At 47.7% G+C, this 26,667-nt stretch overlaps 1 protein-coding gene across 1 annotated transcript in view; it reads left to right on the top strand.

Annotated features, from left to right (window-relative positions):
- LOC147102608 (unconventional myosin-XVB-like) overlaps window positions 1-26,667 on the top strand; it is a 326,297-nt gene that overhangs the window by 115,127 nt on the left and 184,503 nt on the right. The window contains exon 4 of the mRNA XM_085963249.1: window positions 21,918-22,013. Coding sequence (XP_085819375.1) covers window positions 21,918-22,013 — 96 coding nt within the window. The remainder of the gene's footprint in view (window positions 1-21,917; window positions 22,014-26,667) is intronic.

Below are 26,667 nucleotides of genomic sequence, written 5' to 3'. Positions count from 1 at the left end.
GAGCAAGCAATCGCCACAAAGCAGTCCTACAATGACCAAGCCATTCCTCTCACCCAAAGCCCCGTAGCTCGAGGTTAAGTAATGGCTCACCATTCACTCCAAGTGACAAAGCCACTTCCCAGGTAGCAGGCAAAAATGGACAAGACGGGAAAGTTGTGCAAAGAAATAAATTTATTTGCGTCATGAATATAACTGAAACATTTTTTCATACACCCATGTACATACCTTTGTGCATCTACGATTGTGCCTGCGAGATGGTGGTACTCATGTTAGAGACGGACTCCTCCATTTTCTGCACATTTGCAGACATCGCGGCTGCAAAAGCTGCCAGAGCCTCCTGCATTTGTTGCTGCCCCTCCAAGATCACCCTCTTTCTTGATGAACCCCGAGGATTAGCATCTGCATGCAGCTCAGCAGAGCTTGGAGTGTTCTGCGCCCTCCAGCGAGGAGTCTCCACTGCTGTCCCCGTCAACACCATCTGCTCTTGCTCACTTGCCATGTGTGAGACACCAGGTGACAACACTACTCTATCTCACACAGGACCCACCGAGCTGTGCGTACCTGTGCTGGTGCTGGGTGCGCATGGGCCTGCTGACGCTGCACCCTCAGAGGCTGGAGCTTCCTCTGAGGAATCATCTTCCTCCTCCAGCTGCGGGGGGCACTTGTTGGACCCGTGGGAGAGTAAAGAGATGAATTAGAAGTGTTACGATTAGAATGGGTAATGTTACCGTTATGCACAAGCAGACATTTCACTGGCTGCTGACATCAGTCACCATATGAGTGACTGTTGTATAACATGTGGCTGTATAAGATTTAATTCTGTCACCAAGTTGCTGGGAGGTACCCCTCTCTCCGTCTCCCACCGCTAGCAGCTCTGCAACTCCAGAGATTTCGAGGGCATGCTCCTGTGCTGGTGTCAAATTACTGAAGACTGGCGGGCCACCTCCGGTTCTCTGCCTCTCCCTGTTGTTGTGCGCTCTCTTCTCCTGCAAGGAGGGAAAGAAGAGAACTTTGAGTGAGAGTGATGGAATGAGTTTAAGGAATGGATGGGCTACATCTGTAGAGGGTGACTATGAGGGGGTGGTGTGACATTGCCAATTGGACTCCTTGTGTTGTGTTACTTGCTATGATTGCATTAGGATGAGGGTGAGTGTCAGTGGTGGTTCGACAGATGGGAATGTGAGTAGGTGCATCGAGGGGTGAGTGCACCTGCAAAGTAGGTTGGTGTGAAGAGTGATGTGCAGGAGTAGGCTTCGGAAGGCAGAGTGGTGTGGTTGGGGTGACAGGCACATCAGGATGTAGGTGAGTGTGGCTTTGCACTCACCTTTCCTGACCTTGTGAGATCATTGAATCTTTTGTGCCACTGGATCCACATCCTCCTCACGACATCCCTGCTACTGACCTCCTCTGCCATCTTTAGCCATGCTCTTTCTGTCTCTTTGGATGGTCGTTTTCATCCATCCCCAAGGAAGAGGACCTCCCTGCCTGCTCTTACTCCCTGGACCAGCACTTCCAGGGAGGCATCTGTGAATCTTGGTGCTGCCCTCTGTCTTATCTCCATGACCCATAGATTTGTCAGTCTTATTCCGCAACTTAGAGCTCTTGAAACCACCTTCTACAGTCCTACAGCAACCTTCAAATGAGATGTGTGCAAAGCTGCTTTAAATATCTGCGCTGAAAACGAGTTATGGGTGACGTCATCAGACCCGCTGCCTTTAATTGGGCCAGGAAACGCGCTGACCCTTTTAATTGGGGCCACTGAGTTAAACGCGCAGTGCAGAACGTGCTATTCAAATCTTCGGGTACCTGACCTGCTACGTGACCCGCTCACACCTGACCCAATTCCAAGGTAAAGATTCCGGCCATAGTGTGGGGGGTTCAGGTTTCACCCTTTGGACGTCCAGCACTTTGCTGTGAGTGTTGGGTAAGTGTATAAAATCCTTTGACTGTACCCACGTATGAACCTCAACTACCCGTGAACAGGCTGCATGATTGGCATACCACTGGTGTTATTTGGCATGGTAGCTGGCTGCAGAGTTGCATGCAACAGGCTCTGCTGTTGCTATGCCAACCCAATTAAAGAATTATGAAAAAAGAGCAGTCTGTGGTTTTAAAGGAACTTTTCTCCATTGAAGACCGATCATTTCAACCACTCATGATAAACATGACCCTTTGGCAACAGTCCTGAACCATTTCGGTTCACACCAATGTCGCATTCACCATTGGTGAGGGGTGGGCAGCAAGACAGTGTATACCGGGGAGGATTAGCTTTGAGCTGTGAGGAAGGATTAGAGAAACTCAAACTTTATAGAGAGATTTTCCAGGGTCTGTCCCAGGGCCCAGTGGGAGAAATTTTAACTTTTGGCGATGGTGTAAATCGGGCAATATCAGATCAGCCACCCATTACACACCCAGCTTGATTTTCCTTTCCAATAAGGTCAGTAGAGAGGAAAATTGTGTGTAATGGACGGCTAATGCATCATTGCAAAATTTACACCATTGCATAAAGATAAAATGACCCCCATTGGATCAGCTGGATGCAAGGAATATTGGAAAATTGGGTGGGTTCCTTAACAGGCATGTGTACCAACCTCTCTGATTTTCCGATGTTCACTGCACCCAGGCAATCCGGTGCGCCTGGACATAGACCCAGGAAACTCACCCCTTTACCATCTGGGGGAGGTGTTTAAGGGGCAACTTCATCAAGGGGTATAAACTATTAACTGGGATAAAGGGAAACTAGAATACTATTGCAGGAGCAGAAAACATTAATTCAAATTAGTGAAAATTAAATTTTAAATATATATTAGAGAGAATTTCTTTGCTCAAAGAGTGAGAAATGTTTGAAACAGTTTGTCAGCTAGGTGGTAGAGGCGAGATATTGAGAATGTTTAAATAGAGCCTGGATGCTATAGTGGGAGAGTTAGGGTACTGAAGGGATGGCCCTCAATGGGAGAGTTAGGGCACTAGAGGGATGGACTGTGATGGGAGAGTTAGGGTATTAGAGAGATGGACTGTGATGGGAGAGTTAGGGGACTAGAGGGATGGGCTGTGATGGGAGAGTTAGGGCACTGGAGGAATGGGCTGTGATGGGAGAGTTAGGGTACTAGAGGGATGGACTGTGATGGGAGAGTTAGGGGACTAGAGGGATGGACTGTGATGGGAGAGTTAGGGTATTAGAGAGATGGACTGTGATGGGAGAGTTAGGGTACTGAAGGGATGGCCCTCAATGGGAGAGTTTGGGTACTAGAGGGATGGACTGTGATGGGAGAGTTAGGGGACTAGAGGGATGGACTGTGATGGGAGAGTTAGGGTATTAGAGAGATGGACTGTGATGGGAGAGTTAGGGGACTAGAGGGATGGGCTGTGATGGGAGAGTTAGGGCACTGGAGGAATGGGCTGTGATGGGAAAGTTAGGGTATTAGAGAGATGGACTGTGATGGGAGAGTTAGGGGACTAGAGGGATGGGCTGTGATGGGAGAGTTAGGGCACTGGAGGGATGGGCTGTGATGGGAGAGTTAGGGTATTAGAGAGATGGACTGTGATGGGAGAGTTAGGGGACTAGAGGAATGGGCTGTGATGGGAGAGTTAGGGCACTGGAGGAATGGGCTGTGATGGGAGAGTTAGGGTATTAGAGGGATGGACTGTGTTGGGAGAGTTAGGGCACTGGAGGAATGGGCTGTGATGGGAGAGTTAGGGCACTGGAGGAATGGGCTGTGATGGGAGAGTTAGGGTATTAGAGGGATGGACTGTGATGGGAGAGTTAGGGTATTAGAGGGATGGACTGTGTTGGGAGAGTTAGGGCACTGGAGGAATGGGCTGTGATGGGAGAGTTAGGGTTCTAGAGGGATGGGCTGTGATGGGAGAGTTAGGGTTCTAGAGGGATGGGCTGTGATGGGAGAGTTAGGGTTCTAGAGGGATGGACTGTGTTGGGAGAGTTAGGGCACTGGAGGAATGGGCTGTGATGGGAGAGTTAGGGTTCTAGAGGGATGGGCTGTGATGGGAGAGTTAGGGTTCTAGAGGGATGGACTGTGTTGGGAGAGTTAGGGCACTGGAGGAATGGGCTGTGATGGGAGAGTTAGGGCACTGGAGGAATGGGCTGTGATGGGAGAGTTAGGGTATTAGAGGGATGGACTGTGATGGGAGAGTTAGGGCACTGGAGGAATGGGCTGTGATGGGAGAGTTAGGGGACTAGAGGGATGGGCTGTGATGGGAGAGTTAGGGTATTAGAGGGATGGGTTTTGATGGGAGAGTTAGGGTTCTAGAGAGATGGGTTGTGATGGGAGAGTTAGGGCACTGGAGGAATGGGCTGTGATGGGAGAGTTAGGGGACTAGAGGGATGGGCTGTGATGGGAGAGTTAGGGTATTAGAGGGATGGGTTGTGATGGGAGAGTTAGGGTTCTAGAGAGATGGGTTGTGATGGGAGAGTTAGGGCACTGGAGGAATGGGCTGTGATGGGAGAGTTAGGCCACTAGAAGGATGGGTTGTGACAGTAGAGTTAGGGTACTACAGGGATGATCTTCGATGGAAGTGTTAGGACATTAGAGGGATAGGTTGTGATGGTACAGCTAGGGTACTTGAGGAATGGGTTGTGATGGTAGTTAGAGTGCTAGAGGGATGGGCTTCGATGGAAGTGTTAGGATACTAGAGGGACAGGTTGTGATGGTAGAGCTAGGGTACTACAGGGATGGGCGTCGATGGGTGATGGGCCTTCAATAACCACAAAACTAGAAGTTATAGACTTAAACAAGTTGGCTTTTAATCACTAAGATCAGAGCTAACATCTCAACATGCCGACTGGTTCACAGGAATGAGTCATACAGATCCTGGGATCCTTATGTAAGAGAAGTCGGGGGCGGAGCCAAGAGCCAAGACCTGGAACCTCCCAGGTTAGTCAGGAAAGAGGAAGTGAAACTATACACAGTGGGGGAGGGTAATATACATGAGTGCAAAATGAATACAGGATCAAGACAAACAGATTTCATTACATTCACCCCTTCTATAGATTTAGTCCATCGGGGTGATGTTTCTTAAAAGTTGGTATAAGTGAGTCTGTCAGGAGGTTTTGCAGTTCTCAGTGATCGGCGCAAAGCTGGTTGGGGTGCCTCTAGGGGAGTGGATTCTGGTTCCTCCACTGTCCGGGCCTCCGCAGTGTCTTCCAGGTTATCTGCAGTGTCCTCCAGGTTAAAGTTGGGTATTGATACCTCTGGGCGTCCTGTCTCTTTGTAGTGTAGGTCTTCATCGGGTAGTCTCCCATCGTTCTCTCCGCTCCCCGAGGGAGCGAGGTCTTTTATGGAAACAGTGTCCTCTCGCCCGTCAGAGTATTCGATATAGGCGTACTGAGGGTTTGCATGGAGGAGCTGTACCTTTTCCACAAGGGGGTCCGTTTTATGGCCTCTCACGTGCTTCCACAATAGTACTGCCCGCGGAGACGTCAGCCACGCAGGTAGAGATATGCCCGAGGTGGATTTCCGGGGGAAAACGAACATCCTTTCGTGAGGGGTAGCATTAGTGGCAGTACATAACAGAGACCTTATGGAGTGGAGCACGTCTGGGAGGACTTCCTGCCAGCGGGAGGTCAGAAGGCCTTTTGACTTTAAGGCTAACGTGACAGCCTTCCAAACAGTAGCATTCTCCCTTTCCACTTGCCCATTACCCCGGGGGTTGTAGCTAGTGGTTCTGCTAGTGGCTATCCCCTTCGAGAGCAAGAACTGGCGCAGCTCGTCACTCATGAATGACGTCCCCTATCGCTGTGTATGTAGTTCGGCATGCCAAACATGCAGAATAGATTACAGAGACACTTGATGGCTGTGGCACTGGTCATGTCTGGGCAGGGAATGGCGAAGGGGAAGCGGGAATATTCATCAATGATATTGAAGAAGTATACGTTACGGTCGGCAGAGGGAAGGGGTCCCTTGAAGTCCAGACTTAGGCGCTCGAATGGCCGTGTGGCTTTGATAAGGTGTGCACGGTCAGGCCTGTAGAAACGAGGCTTGCATTCCGCACAGATGCGGCAGGCTCTGGTCATTGCCCTGGCCTCCTCGATGGAGTGGGGCAGATTGCGGGACTTTATAAAATGGTATAGTCGGGTGACCCCTGGGTGACAGAGGTCATTGTGGAGACCCTTTAATTTGTCCGTATGAATGCTGGCACACATTCCCCGCGATAGGGCGTCTGGGGGTTCATTAAGGGCTCCCGGCCTGTACATAATATCATAGTCGAACGTGGATAGTTCGATCCTCCACCTGAGTATTTTGTCATTCTTGATTTTCCCCCTTCGTTTGTTATTAAACATGAAAGCCACCGACCGCTGGTCGGTGAGCAGGGTGAAATGTTTGCCGGCTAGGTAGTGTCTCCAGTGCCGCACTGCCTCCACTATAGCCTGTGCCTCTTTCTCGACAGAAGAGTGCTTGATTTCAGGTCCCTGAAGGGTTCGGGAGAAGAAGGCCACAGGTCTCCCAGCCTGATTGAGGGTCGCAGCTAAGGCAAAGTCTGACGCATCGCTTTCGACTTGAAAGAGAATGCATTCGTCCACTGCACACACTGCAGCCCTTTCAATGTCCTGTTTAATACTGGTGAAAGCCTCCCGAGCTTCAGCTGATAGTGGGAAGGACGTCGATTTAATGAGGGGTCGGGCCTTATCAGAGTAATTGGGCACCCATTGGGCATAATACGAAAAAAATCCCAGGCACCTTTTTAAAGCTTTGGGATTGTGTGGCAGGGGCAGTTCCTTTAAGGGGCGTAATCGGTCAGGGTCCGGTACAATTACCCCATCTTCCACCACACAGCCGAGGATACAGAGATGGGTTGTGTTGAAGACACATTTGTCTTCGTTGTAGGTTAGATTCAGCTTTAGGGCAGTTTTTAAAAATCTCGCAAGATTTAGATCGTGGTCTTGCTGGTTGTGCCCGCAGATAGTGACATTGTCCAGATAGGGGTAGGTAGCTTGTAGTTTATTCTCGTCAACCATGCGGTCCATCTCATGTTGGAAGACCGAGACCCCATTTGTTACCCCGAAGGGCACTCTGAGAAAATGGTAGAGGTGCCCGTTCGCCTCGAAGGCGATGTATGGGCAGTCCTCCGTTCTAATGGGGAGCTGGTGATACGCGGATTTGAGGTCGATAGTCGAGAAGACTCGGTATTGCGCAATCTGGTTGACCATTTCTGATATGCGGGGTAAAGGGTAGGCGTCCAGCTGGGTATAAATATTAACAGTCTGGCTGTAGTCAATTACCATCCGTTTCTTTTCGCTATTTTTAACTATGACTACTTGGGCACACCACGGGCTGGTACTGCATTCGATAATGCCTTCCCGCAGGAGTCTGTCCACTTCCGCCTTGATAAAGTGTCTGTCTTCCAGACTGTACCGTCTACTTTTGGTCGCTATGGGCCTACAGTTCGGAGCGAGATTAGCGAATAAAGAGGGCGGGCTGATTTTTAAGGTTGATAGGCCACAGACTGTGAGTGGCGGCTGGGACCCGCCATATGCTAGCGTGACACTTTCGTGGTGACACCGGAAGTCCAGGCCCAAGATTACATTAACACAGAGTTCTGGCATCACGAGGAGTTTTAAATCCTTGTAGTCCGTGCCTTGTACAGTCAGTGTTACCACACAGTAGCCCAAAATGTCCAAAGTGTGGGGCTTAGCAGCCATAGCAATTCTGCTCCGTGTAGGGGTTACCGTTAATGAGTGCTGCCGTACCAGGCTAGGGTGGATAAAACTCTCAGTACTCCCACAGTCAATTAAACATTTCGTTAAATTCCCGTTTACCTGTATGTCCATCATGGATTTTGTCAACGGGTGTGGCCTGGATTGATCCACCGTGATCGAAGCCACTGTTGGGCCCTGGGCGGCCATTGAGTCGGGAAAAGATGACGGATCCCAAGATGGCGGCCCGCACGGCACGCACGAGGCGGTGACGGAGTTGGAAATCGGATTCCCCCTGCAGACTTTGCTAAAATGCCCCTTTTTCTTACATTTGAAGCATGTAGCGTCCTTCGCTGGGCATCGTTGTCTGGGGTGCTTGGCCTGGCCGCAGAAGTAGCATTTCGGGCCTCGAGACATTGCCGCTGTAGTAGGACTCCTGGGTGAACTTCTGTGTGGGGACTCCGGCGGCGTAGAGCTGGTCTGAGACTTGGATGGGGAAGATGGCTGATTCCAAGATGGCGGCCCCCTCAGCGCACACGAGGCGGTGAGGGCCGCATGGCCGGAAGAATAAGAGTCAGAGTTTTTCTGGGCCACGTCCAGCGATCGCGCAGTGGCCACTGCCTTTTTTAAGTCCAGGACCTCCTTCTCCAGCAGTCTCTGCCGGATATCATTCGATTTGAGGCCCATGATGAAGGAATCGCGGACCAATTCGTCAGAGTACGCGTTGGCCGTCACGGCCTTGCAGTTACAGTCCCGGACCAGGTCCTTTAGGCCCTGTAAGAAATCGTCCATTGATTCCTCTGGTCGCTGCCTGCGTGTAGCCAGCAGATGTCTGGCGTACACTTCGTTTACTGGCCTCTGGTATTGGGCCTTCAGGATAGTGATGGCCTCCGTGTAAGAGGTGGCGTCCCGGATGAATGAATAAATCCGATGACTTACGCGAGTAGTCAGTAGACTCAGTTTATCTACCTCGCTAGCGGATGAGGCCCCCGCGAAGAGTTCGAAGCATTTGAGCCAGTGTCCAATTTGATTTGATGCTTCAGCAGAATGTGGATCCAAGTCCAGACGCTCTGGTTTTAGGAGTCGATCCATCCTAGTATTCTTTAGTGATTAAAATTGATGGGCCTTCAATAACCACAAAACTAGAAGTTATAGACTTAAACAAGTTGGCTTTTAATCACTAAGATCAGAGCTAACATCTCAACACGCCGACTGGTTCACAGGAATGAGTCATACAGATCCTGGGATCTTTATGTAAGAGAAGTCAGGGGCGGAGCCAAGAGCCAAGACCTGGAACCTCCCAGGTTAGTCGGGAAAGAGGAAGTGAAACTATACACAGTGGGGGAGGGTAATATACATGAGTGCAAAACGAATACAGGATCAAGACAAACAGATTTCATTACATTGTAGTTAGAGTGCTAGAGGGATGGGCTTCGATGGAAGTGTTAGGATACTAGAGGGACAGGTTGTGATGGTAGAGCTAGGGTACTACAGGGATGGGCTTCGATGGGAGAGTTAGGGTACTAGAGGGATAGCCATCAATCAGAGACTTAGGACACTAGAGGAATGGGTTGTGGTGGTAGAGTTAGAGTATTAGAGGGATTGACTTTGATGGGAGAGTTAGGATACCAAAGTAATGGACCTCAATGGGAGAGTTGCCTGATAGCAAGACCACCAAACCTACCAAGCTGGCCACCAAGAAGGTCCAGTTAAAAACAGATTCTCCCAGTGGCCCATATCAGTGAATCTGACAAGTCAACTCTAGGGCTGTCATATCAGAAGCCAGTGACCCCAACACCCAGCACAAGAGCAGCAAAGAAAAGTGGTGAAATAAAAAAGGAAAAATCATTTTTAGATTTGCAGTTTTTGACTTTCCATCTGAGGGAGGGGAGCAGTTCCACATTTAAGGTCCTTGGAAGAATAAGCTGCAGTAAGAGACAGCGCAGCAAGTCTTCGATTTCAACAGAGTGAGGATGCAGGGAGCATGATAGGTGTGTAGGATGGAGTATTTGGAGCTTAGTAGGAACACAAAAGAAACATTTAGCACAGCAATGATCATAGTATTGATAAAACAGAGAGAGTCAAGAAAAGTTGTGACAGAGAGTTGGAGGCTAGTGGTAAGAGAAGAATAACCATCAGATGATAAGCTTGTTTCAGATAAATATGTTAGAGATAGAATTAGAACAGCCCGTGTGATTAATGTGATACAGGTTGTACTGTGTGACATGAATCTTGTCATTCATGTGGAAATGACTTATGTAATAATACTGGGCGGCCTGCTGGTGGCGCTGTCCAGGGAGAGTATAAATACTCGGGCATGGGCCCAGCTTGTGCAGGACATTCTTTAACAGGAACTAGTGAAGGACACAACTAGACCTCCATGTTGAAAAACAGTTGATTAAAGCTTTGTTTAATACTCAGACCAAGTGCCTAGTAGTTTTCTTACGTCACTGTGTATTGTAAATGTGTTAATCATTTTATTGGAACTGTAATCTGTATTGTGGGGAAGTTAGATCACAAGCTAGATATGGATGAGGAAGGTCACTTGGCCCATCTTAACCTGTCCACCTGGAAAAATCCTACAGCCGCCTCCAACATAGCATCTAACATTTTCTTTAATGATTCCAAGGGTTTGTGCCTCCAATACTTTGCTCAGAAGTCCATTCTATATATCAATCACTTCTTTGTGCCAAGAACATCCTGCTATCCTAAATCCCACAGAATTTGCTTAAACCTCCAGTCTGTATTATCTACATTTCAATAACATCCATAACAGTGGTTGTAATATAATGTTTATGATAGGGTATTGACTCATTAAACAATAAATGTTTCTCCTAATAGTGGAACAGAAATCTGTGGAATGTTTTACAGACAGAGAGAATGAGAGGTTAAGAACATAAGAATTAGGAGCAGGAGTCGGCCATACGGCCCCTCGAGCCTGCTCCGCCATTCAGTAAGATCATGGCTGACCTTCGACCTCAACTCCATTTTCCCGCCCGATCCCCATATCCTTTGATTCCCCATGAGTCCAAAAATCTATCGATCTCAGCCTTGCATATACTCAACGATTCAGCATCCACAGCCCTTTGGGGTAGAGAATTACAAAGATTCACAACCCTCTGAGTGAAGAAATTCCTCCTCATCTCAGTCCGAATTGGCCAACCTTTTTCCTGAGACTATGTCCCCTAGTTCTAGACTCTCCAGCCAGGGGAAACAGCCTCTCAGCATCAACCCTGTCAATCCCCCTCAGAATCTTTTATGTTTTAATGAGATCACCTCTCATTCTTTTAAACGCCAGAGGGTATAGGCCCATTCTACACAATCTCTCATCATAGGACAGCCCTTTCATCCCAGGAATCAACCTTTGTTGCACCGCCTCTAAGCCAAGTATATCCTTCCTCAGATAAGGAGACCAAAACTGTGCACAGTACTCCAGGTGTGGTCTCACCAAGGCCCTGTTCAATTGCAGCAAGACTTCCTTACTCTTATACTCCAATCCCCTTGCAATAAAGGCCAACATGCCATTTGCCTTCATAATTGCTGTACCTGCATGCTAACTTTCTGTGTTTCCTGTACGAGGACACCGAAATCTCTCTGAACACCAACATTTAATAGTTTCTCACCATTTAAAAAATATTGTTTTTCTATTCTTCCTACCAAAGTGAATAACCTCACATTTCCCCACATTTCATTCCATCTGCCCACTCACTTAACCTGTCTACATCCCTTTGTGTCCTCCTCACAGCTTACTGTCCCACCTAGCTTTGTATCATCAGCAAACTTGGATACATTACACTCAGTCCCTTCATCTAAGTCATTAATATAGATTGTAAATAGCTGAGGCCCCAACACTAATCCTTGCGGCACCCCACTAGTTACAGCCTGCTAAACAGAAAATGACCTGTTTATCCCTACTCTCTGTTTTCTGTCCGTTAGCCAATCCTCTATCCTCTATCCATGCTAATATATTACCCCCAACCCATGAGCCCTTATTTTGCGTAGCAACTTTTTACATGGCACCTTATCGAATGCCTTTTGGAAATCCAAATATACTACATCCACTGGTTCCCCTTTATCTACCCTGCCAGTCACATCCTCAAATAGCTCTATTAAATTTGTTAAACGCTATTTCCCTTTCATAAAACCATATTGATTCTGCCTAATCATAGTATGATTTTCTAAGTGCCCTGTTACCACTTCCTTAACAATGGATTCCAGCATTTTCCCGACGACTGATGTCAGATTAACTGGCCTGCAGTTCCCTATTTTCTCTCTCCCTCCTTTCTTGAATAGCGAGGTTACATTTGCTACCTTCCAATCTGCTGGAACTGTTCTAGAATCTAGGAAATTTTAGAAGATCACAACCAATGCATCCACTATCTCTGCAGCCACCTCTTTGAGAACCCCAGGGTGTAGGCAGTCAGATCCAGGGGATTTGTCAGCTTTTAGTCCCATTAGTTTATCAAGTACTTTTTCTCTACTGATATTAATTACTTTAAGTTTCTCACTCTCATTAGCCCATTAGCCCCTTGGTTGCTCACTATTTTTGGTATGCTTTTTGTGTCTTCTACTGTGAGGTTGATGATCAGGTCCTCCCCATGAGAAGTAAACATGTCTCCTCGTGTGAATAAAATGTAATGTTCAAACCTAAAGGTGGCAGCCCAGCGCCACTAGCGGTGGGCAGTCAGAAGGGAACCCACTCCAGATGGATCCCAACAAACACATCCTAGCACTAGATTGGTATTATCAGAAAAACAACGTAATTGCTGGGGTGGACAATGTAACGGCGTCATGCTGTGCTGCAGAAGCTACTCCACTAATGTTGGGGCTGAGGAACATTGATGGGACAGTGTAGAGAGAGCTTTACTCTATATCTAACCCGTGCTTTATCTGTCCTGGGAGTGTTTGATGGGACAGTGTAAAGGGAGCTTTACTCTGTATCTAACCCATGCTGTACCTGCCCTGGGAGTGTTTGATGGGACAGTGTAGAGGGAGATTTACTCTGTATCTAACCGGTGCAGTACCTGCCCTGGGAGTGTTTAATGGGACAGTGTAGAGGGAGCTTTACTCTATAACTAACCCGTGCTTTACCTGCCCTTGGACTGTTTGATCAGACAGTGTAGAGGGAGCTTTACTCTGTATCTAACCCGTGCTGTACCTGCCCTGGGAGTACTTGATGGGACAGTGTAGAGGGAGCTTTACTCTGTATCTAACTCATGCTGTACCTGCTCTGGGAGTGTTTGATGGGACAGTGTAGAGGGAGCTTTACTCTGTATCTAACCCGTGCTGTACCTGCCCTGGGAGTGTTTGATGGGACAGTGTAGAGAGAGCTTTACTCTGTAACTAACCAGTGCTGTACCTGGCCTGGGAGTGTTTGATGGGACAGTGTAGAGGGAGCTTTACTCTGTATCTAACCAGTGCTGTACCTGCCCTGGGAGTGTTTGATGGGACAGTGTAGAGGGAGCTTTACTCTGTGTCTAACTCATGCTGTACCTGCTCTGGGAGTGTTTGATGGGACAGTGTAGAGGGAGCTTTACTCTGTATCTAACCCCTGCTGTACCTGCTCTGGGAGTGTTTGATTGGACAGTGCAGAGGGAACTTTACTCTGTTTCTAACCCGTGCTGTACCTGCCCTGGGAGTGTTTGATGGGACAGTGTAGAGGGAGCTTTACTCTGTATCTAACTCATGCTGTACCTGCTCTGGGAGTGTTTGATGGGACAATGCAAAGGGTGCTTTACTCTGTATCTACCCTATGCTGTACCTGCCTGGGAGTGTTTGATGGGACAGTGCAGAGGGAGCTTTACTCTGTATCTAACCTGTGCTGTACCTGCCCTGGGAGTATTTGATGGGACAGTGTAGAGGGTGCTTTACTCTGTATCTAACCTGCACTGAACCTGCCCTGGGAGTGTTTGATGGCGCAGTGTAGAGGGAGCTTTACTCTGTATCTAACTCATGCCGTACCTGCTCTGGGAGTGTTTGATGGGACAGTGTAGAGGGAGCTTTACTCTGTATCTAACCCCTGCTGTACCTGCTCTGGGAGTGTTTGATTGGACAGTGTAGAGGGAACTTTACTCTGTTTCTAACCCGTGCTGTACCTGCCCTGGGAGTGTTTGATGGGACAGTGTAGAGGGAGCTTTACTCTGTATCTAACTCATGCTGTGCCTGCTCTGGGAGTGTTTGATGGGACAATGCAAAGGGTGCTTTACTCTGTATCTACCCTATGCTGTACCTGCCTGGGAGTGTTTGATGGGACAGTGCAGAGGAAGCTTTACTCTGTATCTAACCTGTGCTGTACCTGCCCTGGGAGTATTTGATGGGACAGTGTAGAGGGTGCTTTACTCTGTATCTAACCTGCACTGAACCTGCCCTGGGAGTGTTTGATGGCGCAGTGTAGAGGGAGCTTTACTCTGTATCTAACTCATGCTGTACCTGCCCTGGGAGTGTTTGATGGGACAGTGCAAAGGGTGCTTTACTCTGTTTCTAACCCATGCTGTACCTGCCCTGGGAGTGTTTGATGGGACAGTGTAGAGGGAGCTTTACTCTGTGTCTAACCCGTGCTGTACCTGCCCTGGGAGTGTTTGATGGGACAGTGTAGAGGGAGTTTTACTCTGTATCTAACTCGTGCTGTACCTGCCCTGGGAGTGTTTGATGGGACAGTGTAGAGGGGGCTTTACTCTGTGTCTGACCCGTGCTGTACCTGCCCTGGGAGTGTTTGATGGGACAGTGTAGAGGGAGCTTCACTCTGTATCTAACCCGTGCTGTACCTGCCCTTGGAGTGTTTGATGAGACAGTGCAAAGGGTGCTTTACTCTGTATCTAACCCGTGTTGTACCTGCCCTGGGAGTGTTTGATGGGACAGTGTAGAGGGAGTTTTACTCTGTATCTAACCCGCACTGTACCTGCCCTGGGAGTGTTTGATGGGACAATGTAGAGGGAGCTTCACTCTGTATCTAACCCGTGCTGTACCTGCCATGGGAGTGTTTGATGGTGCAGTGTAGAGGGAGCTTTACTCTGTATCTAACTCATGCTGTACCTGCTCTGGGAGTGTTTGATGGGACAGTGCAAAGGGTGCTTTACTCTGTATCTAACCCGTGCTGTACCTGCCCTGGGAGTGTTTGATCGGACAGTGTAGAGGGAGTTTTACTCTGTATCTAACTCGTGCTGTACCTGCCTTGGGAGTGTTTGATGGGACAGTGTAGAGGGAGCTTCACTCTGTATCTAACCCCGTGCAGTACCTGCCCTGGGAGTGTTTGACGGGGCAGTGTAGAGAGAGCTTTACTCTGTATCTAACCCGTGCTGTACTTGCCCTGGGAGTGTTTGATGGGACAGTGTAGAGGGAGCTTTACTCTGTATCTAACTCATGCTGTACCTGCTCTGCGAGTGTTTGATGGGACAGTGCAAAGGGTGCTTTACTCTATAACTAACCTGTGCTTTACCTGCCCTTGGAGTGTTTGATTGGACAGTGTAGAGGGAGCTTTACTCTGTATCTAACCCGTGCTGTACCTGCCGTGGAAGTGTTTGATGGGACAGTGTAGAGGGAGCTTTACTCTGTATCTAACCTGTGCTGTGTATCGATTTGTATGTGGGTTCAATGACGACACATTCATGAAAGAGAATGTCTTTTAATCTAAAGTCTGTTCAACTCTGTTAACAGCATTACAGGGGACACCATCTTAGAGATCCATCTGAAGCAAAACTAAAACTAAACTCTCTCTCTCTCACATGCCCTCTGCTGGTCAGGCATAAATACTCAAACAGGCAAATATGCTGATAAGGCATGATAATCAAACAGGCAAATACCATCACTATTTGCTGATATCATTACATTTCCCTTTCTTAAAACAAAAGTATTTTACTTTTATCCAACAACATGTTTTCTTTGTATTACTCTGCATTTTAACTGTAACAATTAATGAACTTACATTATCATTATCATTATCAAGGTTTTTTAACCTTGTTTTGTGTGTTCACATGAAATATGTAAAAACACTAGAACTTGAAGAAAGAATAAAATAACATTACTTCCTTCTATAACAATAGTCCTTAAATTTGCTCAATGAGTCTCTCAGGAGGCTTCACGTGTCTTGAGGATTTTCTGATTGATTGTCCTTGAATCTGAGTTGTTGCCTCAGATGATGATTTCTCAGCTGTGTGATAAGGTTGTTCAACAGTATCAGTCTTTTGACCTGCTGTGTGATCAGGTTGTTCAACAGTATCAGTCTTTTGACTTGCTGTGGCTGGTCCCATGAGAAGATCCCTACGATTTCTTCGCAGAACAGCACCCTCATCTGTCTGAATGGTGTATGATCTTGGTTGAACTTCACTCAGGACAGTTCCCTTCTGAGTCCATATGTTTGTTTTGTCTTTGAACCTTACTTGGTCACCAGTGTGGAGTTCAGGTAGGTTTTGTGTTCCTCTTTCATAGTAGTACTTTTGCTTTTCTTTCTGTTGTTCTTTGAACTTCCTCACTTTCTCCCCCTCTTTTGTTTTCAGGAGGTTCTCCGGGATGGGTAGGTTTGACCTTAGCCGACGTCCCATAAGGAGTTGGGCTGGTGGCATACCACACTCGAGCGGCGTTGTGCGGTATACAAGCATGCTCTGGTAGAAGTCAGTTCCACTGTCTTTTGCCTTGTACATCAGTCTTTTCACTGGACCGATTTTTCCACTAGTCCATTGGACTGTGGAAAGTGAGGACTTGACGCTGTGTGAACAAAGTCCCACTCTTTGGCAAAGTGTCGGAAACTTGCATTGTAAAACTGGGGTCCGTTGTCTGTGAAGACCTCGCTTGCTACGCCATGTCTGGAGAATATGGCTTTCATACATGTTATCACAGCATCTGCAGTGGTGGTGTACAGTCTACAAACCTCTGGATACAGGGAGTAATAGTCTCTGACTACAAGATAGTCCTTCCCTTGACATACGAATAGGTCAGCGCCTCCTTCTGGTAAGGTCTGTCTGGCGCTGGGTGTGGCTTTAGTGGTTCTACCGGATTGCTTGCTCGATATTTCAGGCATATTGTGCAGTTTGACACCTCATTTGTCACATCTTGTTTGATTCGTGGCCAGTACATCACCTCTTGTGCTCTTTTCTTACACTTTTCGATTCCCAGATGTCCTCCATGGATCCTTTTTAGCATCTCTTTTCTCAGACTCTTTGGGATTACTATTTTACTTCCTTTGTAGATGATGTCTTCGACCACTGATAGTTCCTCCCTGCAGTTCCAGTACTCTGCCATGTCAGGTGAGCAGTCTTGCTTCATGTTGGGCCATCCATCCAAGATGCTTTTCCTCAGTCGTCTCATTGTTTCATCTTTGTTTGTCTCAGTCTTTATGAGCTCCATTTTTGCATCTGCTATGGGCAGTGCACTTGTGATCGTGTCCACGTAGGCGATCACTTTTTCATCCATTTTGGTGTTTGCGGGCTCTCTTGGGTCAACAGTTCTGGACAACGTGTCTGCTGTATACATCAGCTTACCCGGTGTGTACGCAACATTCAGTGTATAGCGTTGCAGCCTGATCATCATTCTTTGTATTCTAAGTGGACAGCTATTTAGTGGCTTTTGGAACAATGCAATCAAGGGCTTATGGTCAGTCTCTACACTGATTGCTTGTCCTGCCACAAACTGGTGAAATCTTTCACAGGCATATGTGATGCTGAGCAGCTCCTTTTCTATTTGAGCATATCGCATCTCCGCGTCTGTCATTGAGCACGATGCATATGCAATAGGTTGCCAGTAGTCATATTTTTGCAGAAGAACGGCACCGAGCCCACTCTGTGATGCATCTGATGATATCTTGATGGGTCTCGCTGGGTCATAAAACCTCAGAACTGGTTCCTCTGTGAGCAGTTTCTTTAGATCGCTCCATGACTTCTCATGCTCATGATTCCATTCCCATTCTATGTTCTTTTCAGTTAGTCGTCTCAGTGGCGCCATCTTTTCTGAGAGGTTGGATATGAATTTACCCATGTAGTTGATCATTCCATTAAACCTCTGCATGTCCTTTTTGCATTGTGGCTTTGGCATATTCTCAATGGCGGACACCTTTCTGGGATCTGGTCTGATGCCCTCACCGCTAAGGATATCTCCCACGAATGTCAGTTCTGTCACCCCGAGCTGGCATTTCTCTCTATTCAGCTTCAGGTTTGTTTTCCTTGTTGCTTCCAGCACTTTTTTCAGTCTCTCGTCATGCTCAGTTCTCGTGGTTCCCCATACTATGATGTCATCCATTGATGTATCAACTCCCTCCAGGTGCTCATAGGTCATATGGATAGTTTTGTGATACACTTCAGGAGCTGAGGCAATGCCAAATGGTAACCTTAGGAATCTGTATCTGCCAAATGGACTGTTGAACATGCACAGTCTTGAACTTGCCTCGTCCAGTTTCATCTGCCAAAATCCTGATGATGCATCTAACTTGCTGAAATACTTTGCATTTGCAAACTGTGACATGATTTCCTCACGTGTAGGAAGCTTGAAGTGCTCTCTCTTTATTGCTCTGTTTAGATCTCTTGGATCCAGGCAAATTCTGAGCTTTCCATTCTTTTTGTCCACAACGACAAGGGAACTCACCCACTCAGTTGGCTCATTTATCTTCTGAATCACGTTCAGGCTTTCCATCCTGTCCAACTCTGCCTTCAGTTGCTTTTGAAGAGCAAACGGAACTTTTCTGCATGGATGTATGACCGTTGGCATACTTTTATCTACTCTGATCGTGTGTTCTCCTGGAAGGCAGCCTAGACCCTGAAATAGGTCGTTGTACTCTTTCATGAGTTCATCATAGACTGCCTCTCCTTCGCTTTTCACAACGAGGACTCTCTTTACCAGGTTCAGTCTCTCACAGGCTATTAAACCTAGTATGGCTTGCACATCCTTTGGCACCACGATTAATGCTAGCGTGTGTTCTCTGTCCTTGTGTGTCACTTTGACAATGCATCTTCCTTTCACTGGTATATCAGTACCTGAGTATCCTGTCACTTTCACTTTTATTCCATGTATCTTTGGTCTGGGTCTAATTTTCTTAAAATCAGTCTCTGATATCACATTAACTTGTGCTCCAGTATCCAATTTAAATGGAATGTGTATGTCATTCACTTTTAGTGTCAACATCCAGTCTCTTTTTTCTTTGTTTTCAGACACAACATCCACATTGAACTCCTCTATCTCGCTTTCATCTACTGTATGGACCTTGCTTTGTTGCACTTGGTTCTTACAGCAACGGGCATAATGGTTGTTTTTGTTGCAACTATTGCATGTTTTACCATATGCTGGACACTTTCTTGGTGGATGCTGTGTACCGCATCGACTATATGACTTTCGATTGCCCCTTTCATTTTTGTTCGCTGGCCACGCCTCTTCTTTCACATTGGCGCTCTTTTTGTTAAACGGTTTGTGTCCGTTCTTACTCACTGCATCCACGTTGCAGCTACTGTCACTGAACAGCTCCTTTGCCTGCAACTTCACAGTCTCTGTAGCCCTACACAGTGCTATGGCTTTTCCAAGGTCTAGATCTTGCTCTCTTAGCAGTCTTTCCCTTAGACCATTATCTGGAATACCACACACCAGTCTGTCTTTTATCAGCGAGTCTGTCAGTCCCCCAAATTCTCATGTTTTGCTTCGGTTTCTCAGTTCAGTCACATACTGATCAATAGTCTCTCCCGTTTTCTGTACACATGTGAAAAATCTGTGCCTCTCAAACGTCACGTTACGTTTAGGTATGCAGTAGGCCTCAAACTGTTCCATTATTATATCTAGCTTCATTTTGTCTCCATCAGCAGCGAATGTGAAGTTATTATACACCTCCAGCGCTTCATCACCCACGACATGTAAGAACACTGACGCTTTCATTTTATCACTTTTCTCGTCAGCTCCGATTGCCGCTAAATACAACTCCAAACGTTGTTTGTACCTCCTCCAACTTTCAGCCACATTACCTGTCAACTGAAGCTTCGCCAGTGGGTGTAATCCTACCATTTTTTCACTTCGTTAGCTATACTCCAATGGTAAGTAACGATGTTCTCTTTTGGCTTGCTAATATGTGGAGAGCTGATTTAACTTCAGATTTTTCCTCTTCATCTCTTTCAATCACTTCTGACACCATGTATCGATTTGTATGTGGGTTCAATGACGACACATTCATGAAAGAGAATGTCTTTTAATCTAAAGTCTGTTCAACTCTGTTAACAGCATTACAGGAGACACCATCTTAGAGATCCATCTAAAGCGAAACTAAAACTAAACTCTCTCTCTCTCTCACATGCCCTGTGCTGGTCAGGCATAAATAATCAAACAGGCAAATATGCTGGTAAGGCATGATAATCAAACAGGCAAATAGCATCACTATTTGCTGATAGCATTACATGCTGTACCTGCCCTGGGAGTGTTTGATGGGACAGTGTAGAGGGAGCTTTACTCTGTATCTAACCCGTGCTGTACCTGCTCTGGGAGTGTTTGATGGGACAGTGTAGAGGGAGCTTTACTCTTTATCTAACCCGTGCTTTACCTGCCCTTGGAGTGTTTGATTGGACAGTGTAGAGGGAGCTTTACTCTGTATCTAACCCGTGCTGTACCTGCCCTGGGAGTGTTTGATGGGACAGTGTAGAGGGAGCTTTACTCTGTATCTAACCCGTGCTGTACCTGCCCTGGGAGTGTTTGATGGGACAGTGTAGAGGGAGCTTTACTCTGCATCTAACCCGTGCTGTACCTGCCCTGGGAGTGTTTGATGGGACAGTGTAGAGGGAGCTTTACTCTGTATCTAACCCATGCTTTACTTGCCCTTGGAGTGTTTGATTGGACAGTGTAGAGGGAGCTTTACTCTGTATCTAACCCGTGCTGTACCTGCCCTGGGAGTGTTTGATGGGACAGTGTAGAGGGAGCTTCACTCTGCATCTAACCTGTGCTGTACCTGCCCTTGGAGTGTTTGATGGGACAGTGTAGAGGGAGCTTTACTCTGTATCTAACCCGTGCTGTACCTGCCCTGGGTGTGTTTGATGGGACAGTGTAGAGGGAGCTTTACTCTGTATCTAACCCGTGCTGTACCTGCCCTGGGAGTGTTTGATGGGGCAGTGTAGAGAGAGCTTTACTCTGTATCTAACTCCTGCTGTACCTGGCCTGGGAGTGTTTGATGGGACAGTGTAGAGGGAGCTTTAGTCTGTATCTAACCCGTGCTGTACCTGCCCTGGGAGTGTTTGATGGGACAGTGCAGAGGGAGCTTTACTCTGTATCTAACCTGTGCTGTACCTGCCCTGGGAGTATTTGATGGGACAGTGTAGAGGGAGCTTTACTCTGTATCTAACTCCTGCTGTACCTGCCTGGGAGTGTTTGATGGGACAGTGTAGAGGGAGCTTCACTCTGTATCTAACCTGTGCTGTACCTGCCCTGGGAGTATTTGATGGGACAGTGTAGAGGGAGTTTTATTCTGTATCTAACACATGCTGTACCTGCTCTTGGAGTGTTTGATGGGACAGTGCAAAGGGCACTTTACTCTGTATCTAACCCATGTTGTACCTGCCCTGGGAGTGTTTGATGGGACAGTGTAGAGCGAGCTTTATTCTGTACTTCACCCGTGCCACATTTGACCTGGGAATATTTAATGGGGTAATATAGAGGGAGCTTCACTCTGTGTCTAACCCGTGCTGAAAGAGAATGGCCGGCCATTTAGGACTGAGATGAGGAGAAATTTCTTCACTCAGAGGGTGGTGAATCTTTGGAATTCTCTACCCCAGAGGGCTGTGGAGGCTCAGTCGTTGAGTATATTCAAGACAGAGATCGATAGATTTTTGAATATTAAGGGAATCAAGGGATATGGGTATAGTTCAGGAGAGTGGAGATGAGGTAGAAGATCAGCCATGATCTTATTGAATGGCAGAGCAGGCTCAGGGGGCCAAATGGCCGACTCCTGCTCCTATTTCTTATGTTCTTATGTTATGTTCTTATACAGACCAGTAGGTTTGGTTCCCCCTCTGTGCTGAGTTGCTGATCTCAGCTAGGGCAGCAATAGTGATGCCTCAGCAACCCTGAGAAATGCATGTGTGTGGATGCCAGGTGAAGAAAAGATTGGGCTCGGCCATGATTCCCTCCACAGTTGAATAGCCAAGTGATCACTGTCGAGGGTCACGGATAAAGACTGGCCACGCGCAGGGCAGCCTGCAGTTGTGGAACTGCACCAAGCAAGAGTCAGAGCTTTCAGGAGGGGAGGGAAGAATTGAAAAACAAATAACGAGCAGAATGTACACCATCCAAAGTGATGAATTTTGTTTCCTCTCCTGTGCAGGTCCCTCAGTTACAGGTACTGAACCAACCTCTACAGCAACCCTTCACTCGCCTGGAGGGAGCAGAGAGACATGCAGCTCTGGAACTCTTCAAACTGGTGAGTACCAACTCTCACATTCTACAACCAATTTGCTAAGCTCACCGCCAGTTGTGAACTCAAATTTAACCCCCTCCATCATTATTTCTGAAACGTTTCAACCTACAACACTTGCTAAAGGTCATGGGGGCTGCACTGGCAGTCGACCTCGCCCTCCATGATCTGCGGCGGAGGGAGCAGAGGCAGCGAGAAACAACATGTGCGCAGACGGAGGAGGAGGACCATCAGGGCTCTGAACAGGAGGCCTTATCCTCCAAGGGTCTTCCGACATCACTTCTCCTACCTTCAATTAAGCGAAATTCTCACCTCCCTCAGTTTTCTCTTCCTTCTACAGCCCTTGGATTTTGAAAACTCAAACCTCCTGTTACCAAGGGCCATTCCCCCCCACCTAGATGTTAATTGTCTTGTAACGGCAAACATGGGTAAACAGGTGAGCATGGCAGGTAGAAAGTGACCTGTGATCACCCAGCCCTCAGTCTTGTTCACAGCTTGAAGTGGGTATAAGGAAATTATACCTTAAAGTTACTCGTTAAGAGCTTGTTAAAAACCAGCCATAATAAAGTCGTACAGCCTTGCGCAGGAGCAAAGAGGAACAGAAATTGAGTTGTGAGGTCTCTTTCAGTGTGAGAGTTAATGGTATGATGGTGATCATGCTACCTGAGAAGCACGACTGCATCGTTGTCGGATGCATTTTGCTGCAAGATCTCGGATTGATTGATAGTCTACAAACGTTTGATGAGGTTCCGCGTAAGAGATTATTAGCAAAAATATAATTGCATGGTATTGGAGACAATCTTGCGACATGGGCTAGAAATTGGTTGGGAGTAGGAGACAGAGAGTAGGGATAAAGGGTTAATTATCTGATTGGCAGGATGTGACAAGTGGTGTTCTCCAGGTATCTGTACTGGGGTTTCAGCTTTTCACCATATATATCAATGACTTGGATGAAGGAATAGAGGGGGGCAAAATTCGTGTGTTTAGCGCCACACATTAGCGCCACAAGATAGCGCTAAAACACCAGTCGGCGCTCTACCGCCAACTGATGGCGGTTCCAGCGGCGCCCGCCATATCCGTGTTGCCGCTAGCGCTGCCGCAAAACTCACTCGCCAGGGATATCGCAATCACGGAGATCATGATGTCAGTGAGCGTGCAAGGCACTTGACAGGGTTTTGCAGTTTGAGTGGTTGTGTGCTACTTCCTGCAAGTGCAAGAGTTTTCTTTAGTCATTGCAAGGTTAGTTGGTATCAGGGAGTGTTCTGGCAAGTATAAAACTCCATCATTATTTCTGAAACGTTTCAACCTACAAAAGTCATGGGGGCTGCACTGGCAGTCGACCTCGCCCTCCATGATCTGCGGCGGAGGGAGCAGAGGCAGCAAGAAAGAACATGTGCGCAGAGGGAGGAGGAGGACCATCAGGGCTCTGAACAGGAGGCCTTACCCTCCAAGGGTCTTCCAACATCACTTCTCCTACCTTCAATTAAGCGAGGAGCAGTGTATTAGGAGGCTCCGCTTCATCAAGGAGGCGGTCACAGAACTCTGCCACCTCCTGCAACCAGCCTCAGACCAGGGCGACCACAGCTTGCCCAGTGGCAATCAAGGTCACCATGGCCCTGAATTTCTTCCAGTCTGCGGGTCCTTCCAGTCTGCAGCAGAAGACATATCTAACATCTCACAGTTTATGTTCATTGCTGCATCCGGGAGGTCACTGAGGCTCTCTACACCAGGAGAAGGGACTACATTGGCTTCCTGATCACCAGAGAGAAGCAAGATGAGCGTGCATGTGGCTTTGCCAGAATAGTGGGCTTCCTCATGGTGCAGGGCGCCATTGACTGCACCCACGTAGCTTTGTGGGCACCGTATACCAATCCTGAGATCTTCCATAACTGCGAAGGCTACCATTCACTTAATGTGCAGCTGGTGTGCGACCTCACACAGCGAATCCTCAGTCTCAATGCCCGCTATCCTGGCAGCAGCCATGATGCCTTCATCCTGTGCCAGCACTCTTCCAGCCATCACGTCAAGCTCGAGGGTGGCTGCTCGGAGACGAGGGCTATCTGCTCTCCACCTGGCTCATGACTCCCCTGCGCAACCCCAACACTCGTGCCTAGCACTCATATAATGAGAGCCATGCTGCCACCAGGAACATCATCGAGCAGACCATCGGCCTACTGAAGCAACAGTTCCTCTGCCTTGACCACTCGGGAGCAGCCCTCCAGTACTTGGCTGAGCGGGTGTCGCATAGTCTGCTGCATGCTACACAACTTGGCCATCATGAGTACACTGCCCTTGCCACCAGGGATTGCGGGACCACCTCAGAAGGAGGACAAACATAGAAACATAGAAGATAGGAGCAGGAGTAGGCCATTCGGCCCATCGAGCCTGCTCCGCCATTCAATGCGATCATGGCTGATCATCCAAATTCAGTACCCGGTCCCTGCTTTCTCCCCATACCCCTTGATCCCTTTAGCCTCAAGAAATATATCCAACTCCTTCTTGAATATATTTAATGAATTGGCCTCTACTGCCTTCTGTGGTAGAGAATTCCACAGGTTCACCACTCTCTGGGTGAAGAAATTCCTCATCTCTGTCCTAAATCACGGGATTGGGGGTAATATTCTGGCATGGATAGAGGATTGGCTATCTAACAGAAGGCAGAGAGTTGGGATAAATGGTTCATTCTCAGACTGGCAATCAGTAACTAGTGGTGTTCCGCAGGGGTCAGTGCTGGGTCCCCAACTCTTTACAATCTATATTAACGATTTGGAGGAGGGGACCGAGTGTAACATATCAAAGTTTGCAGATGATACAAAGATGGGACGGAAAGTAGTGAGTGAGGAGGACATAAAAAACCTGCAAGGGGACATCGACAGGCTAAGTAAGTGGGCAGAGATTTGGCAGATGGAATACAATACTGGAAAGTGTGAGGTTATGCACTTTGGCAGGAAAAATCGTAGAGCAAGTTATTATCTTAATGGCAAGAAACTGGAAAGTACTGAAGTACAAAGGGATCTGGGGGTCCTGGTGCACGAAACTCAAAAGGTTAGTATGCAGGTGCAGCAAGTGATTAAGAAGGCCAATGGAATGTTGGCTTTCATTGCTAGGGGGATAGAATATAAAAATAGGGAGGTATTGCTTCAGTTGTACAAGGTATTGGTGAGACTGCACCTGGAATACTGCGTACAGTTTTGGTGTCCATACTTAAGAAAGGACATACTTGCTCTCGAGTCAGTACAAAGAAGGTTCACTCGGTTAATCCCGGGGATGAGGGGATGGACATATGAGGAGAGGTTGAGTAGATTGGGACTCTACTCATTGGAGTTCAGAAGAATGAGAGGCGATCTTATTGAAACATATAAGATTGTGAAGGGGTTGGATCGGGTAGATGCGGGGAAGATGTTCCCGATGATGGGTGAAACTAGAACTAGGGGGCATAGTCTTCGAATAAGGGGCTGCTCTTTCAAAACTGAGATGAGGAGGAACTACTTCACTCAGAGGGTGGTAGGTCCATGGAATATGCTGCCCCAAAAAGCTGTAGAAGCTACTTCATTACATAAATTTAAAACAGAAATAGACAGTTTCCTAGAAGTAAAGGGAATTAAGGGTTACAGGGAGCGGGCAGGAATTTGGACATGAGTCTAGGTTCGGATCGGTCATGGCCCTGTGGGTAGCGGAGCGGGCCCAGGGGCCGTGTAGCCTGATCCTGCTCCTATTTCGTGTGTCTAATTCTGTTAGATTCAGGAGATGGTTCTGTGATAGTGGATTGGCAGTTAGGATCAGATCAGCCATGATCTTATTGAATGGCGGAGCAGGCTCGAGGGGCCGATTGGCCTACTCCTGCTCCTATTTCTTATGTTCTTATGTTACCCCTTCTCCTTAGACTGTGACCCCTGGGACAAGGGAGAGGAGGACGAGTAGGAGGAACAGGAGGGAGAGGAGGCAGCCAGACAATCGGCCTTCCGGACGGGCGGTCCATGACCGGCTCATCAGACTCCGATTCGCATGAATGAAACCCCAGATCCCCGTAGCTCACCACATCCCCATCATACAATCCCTGACTCACACCATATCACAGTGTTCTCCTGGGCGCAAAGCTGAAATGAGAGACACCACAAAAGATTCCAAACACAATTAATAAATTTATTTATTATCACCTGACACAAATTTACATGAATACTATTAACTGATAACCCTTGTGCAGTCCCTTAGTGTTTGTCTTTCATGTGCCCTTTCCTGATCTAGTGCTCCAATGCAGTGCTCCCCCAGTGGCTGCAGCAGGGCTGGTGGAAGACTGCTGGGTGTCCGTGCGGGAGACTTCAGATGGCCTTGCAGGATGACCTCAACCAGCTTTGGGCCTGGAAGGCCCGGCTGTAGATTGCACCACCTCAGTATGGGCGGCAGCAGTCTGGGCTGGCTGGATGACAGGCAGCGACAAGGACAATGGGGGCGTGGCAGTGGTGGGAGCAGGAATGCTGTCATCCTGAGAGGGGACAGCAGGTTCCTGCTCCACTGACCCACTGCCACTCCCGTGGGGCACCACCTCAGCATCCCTACCAATCTGTTGGAGCACAGATTGCTGTCCTGCTGCGAGACCGTGAAAGCCCCGGTTGATGGTGGTAGACCCAGCCACTACGGCAGCAGTCAGAGCTTGGGTAGC

The sequence above is a fragment of the Somniosus microcephalus genome, chromosome 21, assembly GCF_052327205.1.
Source record: "Somniosus microcephalus isolate GS21.2 chromosome 21, FLI_Smic_1.0, whole genome shotgun sequence".
Taxonomy (NCBI): domain Eukaryota; kingdom Metazoa; phylum Chordata; class Chondrichthyes; order Squaliformes; family Somniosidae; genus Somniosus; species Somniosus microcephalus.
The sequence above is the reverse complement of the archived record's forward strand: the minus strand, read 5'-3'. Positions and strand labels throughout refer to the sequence as shown.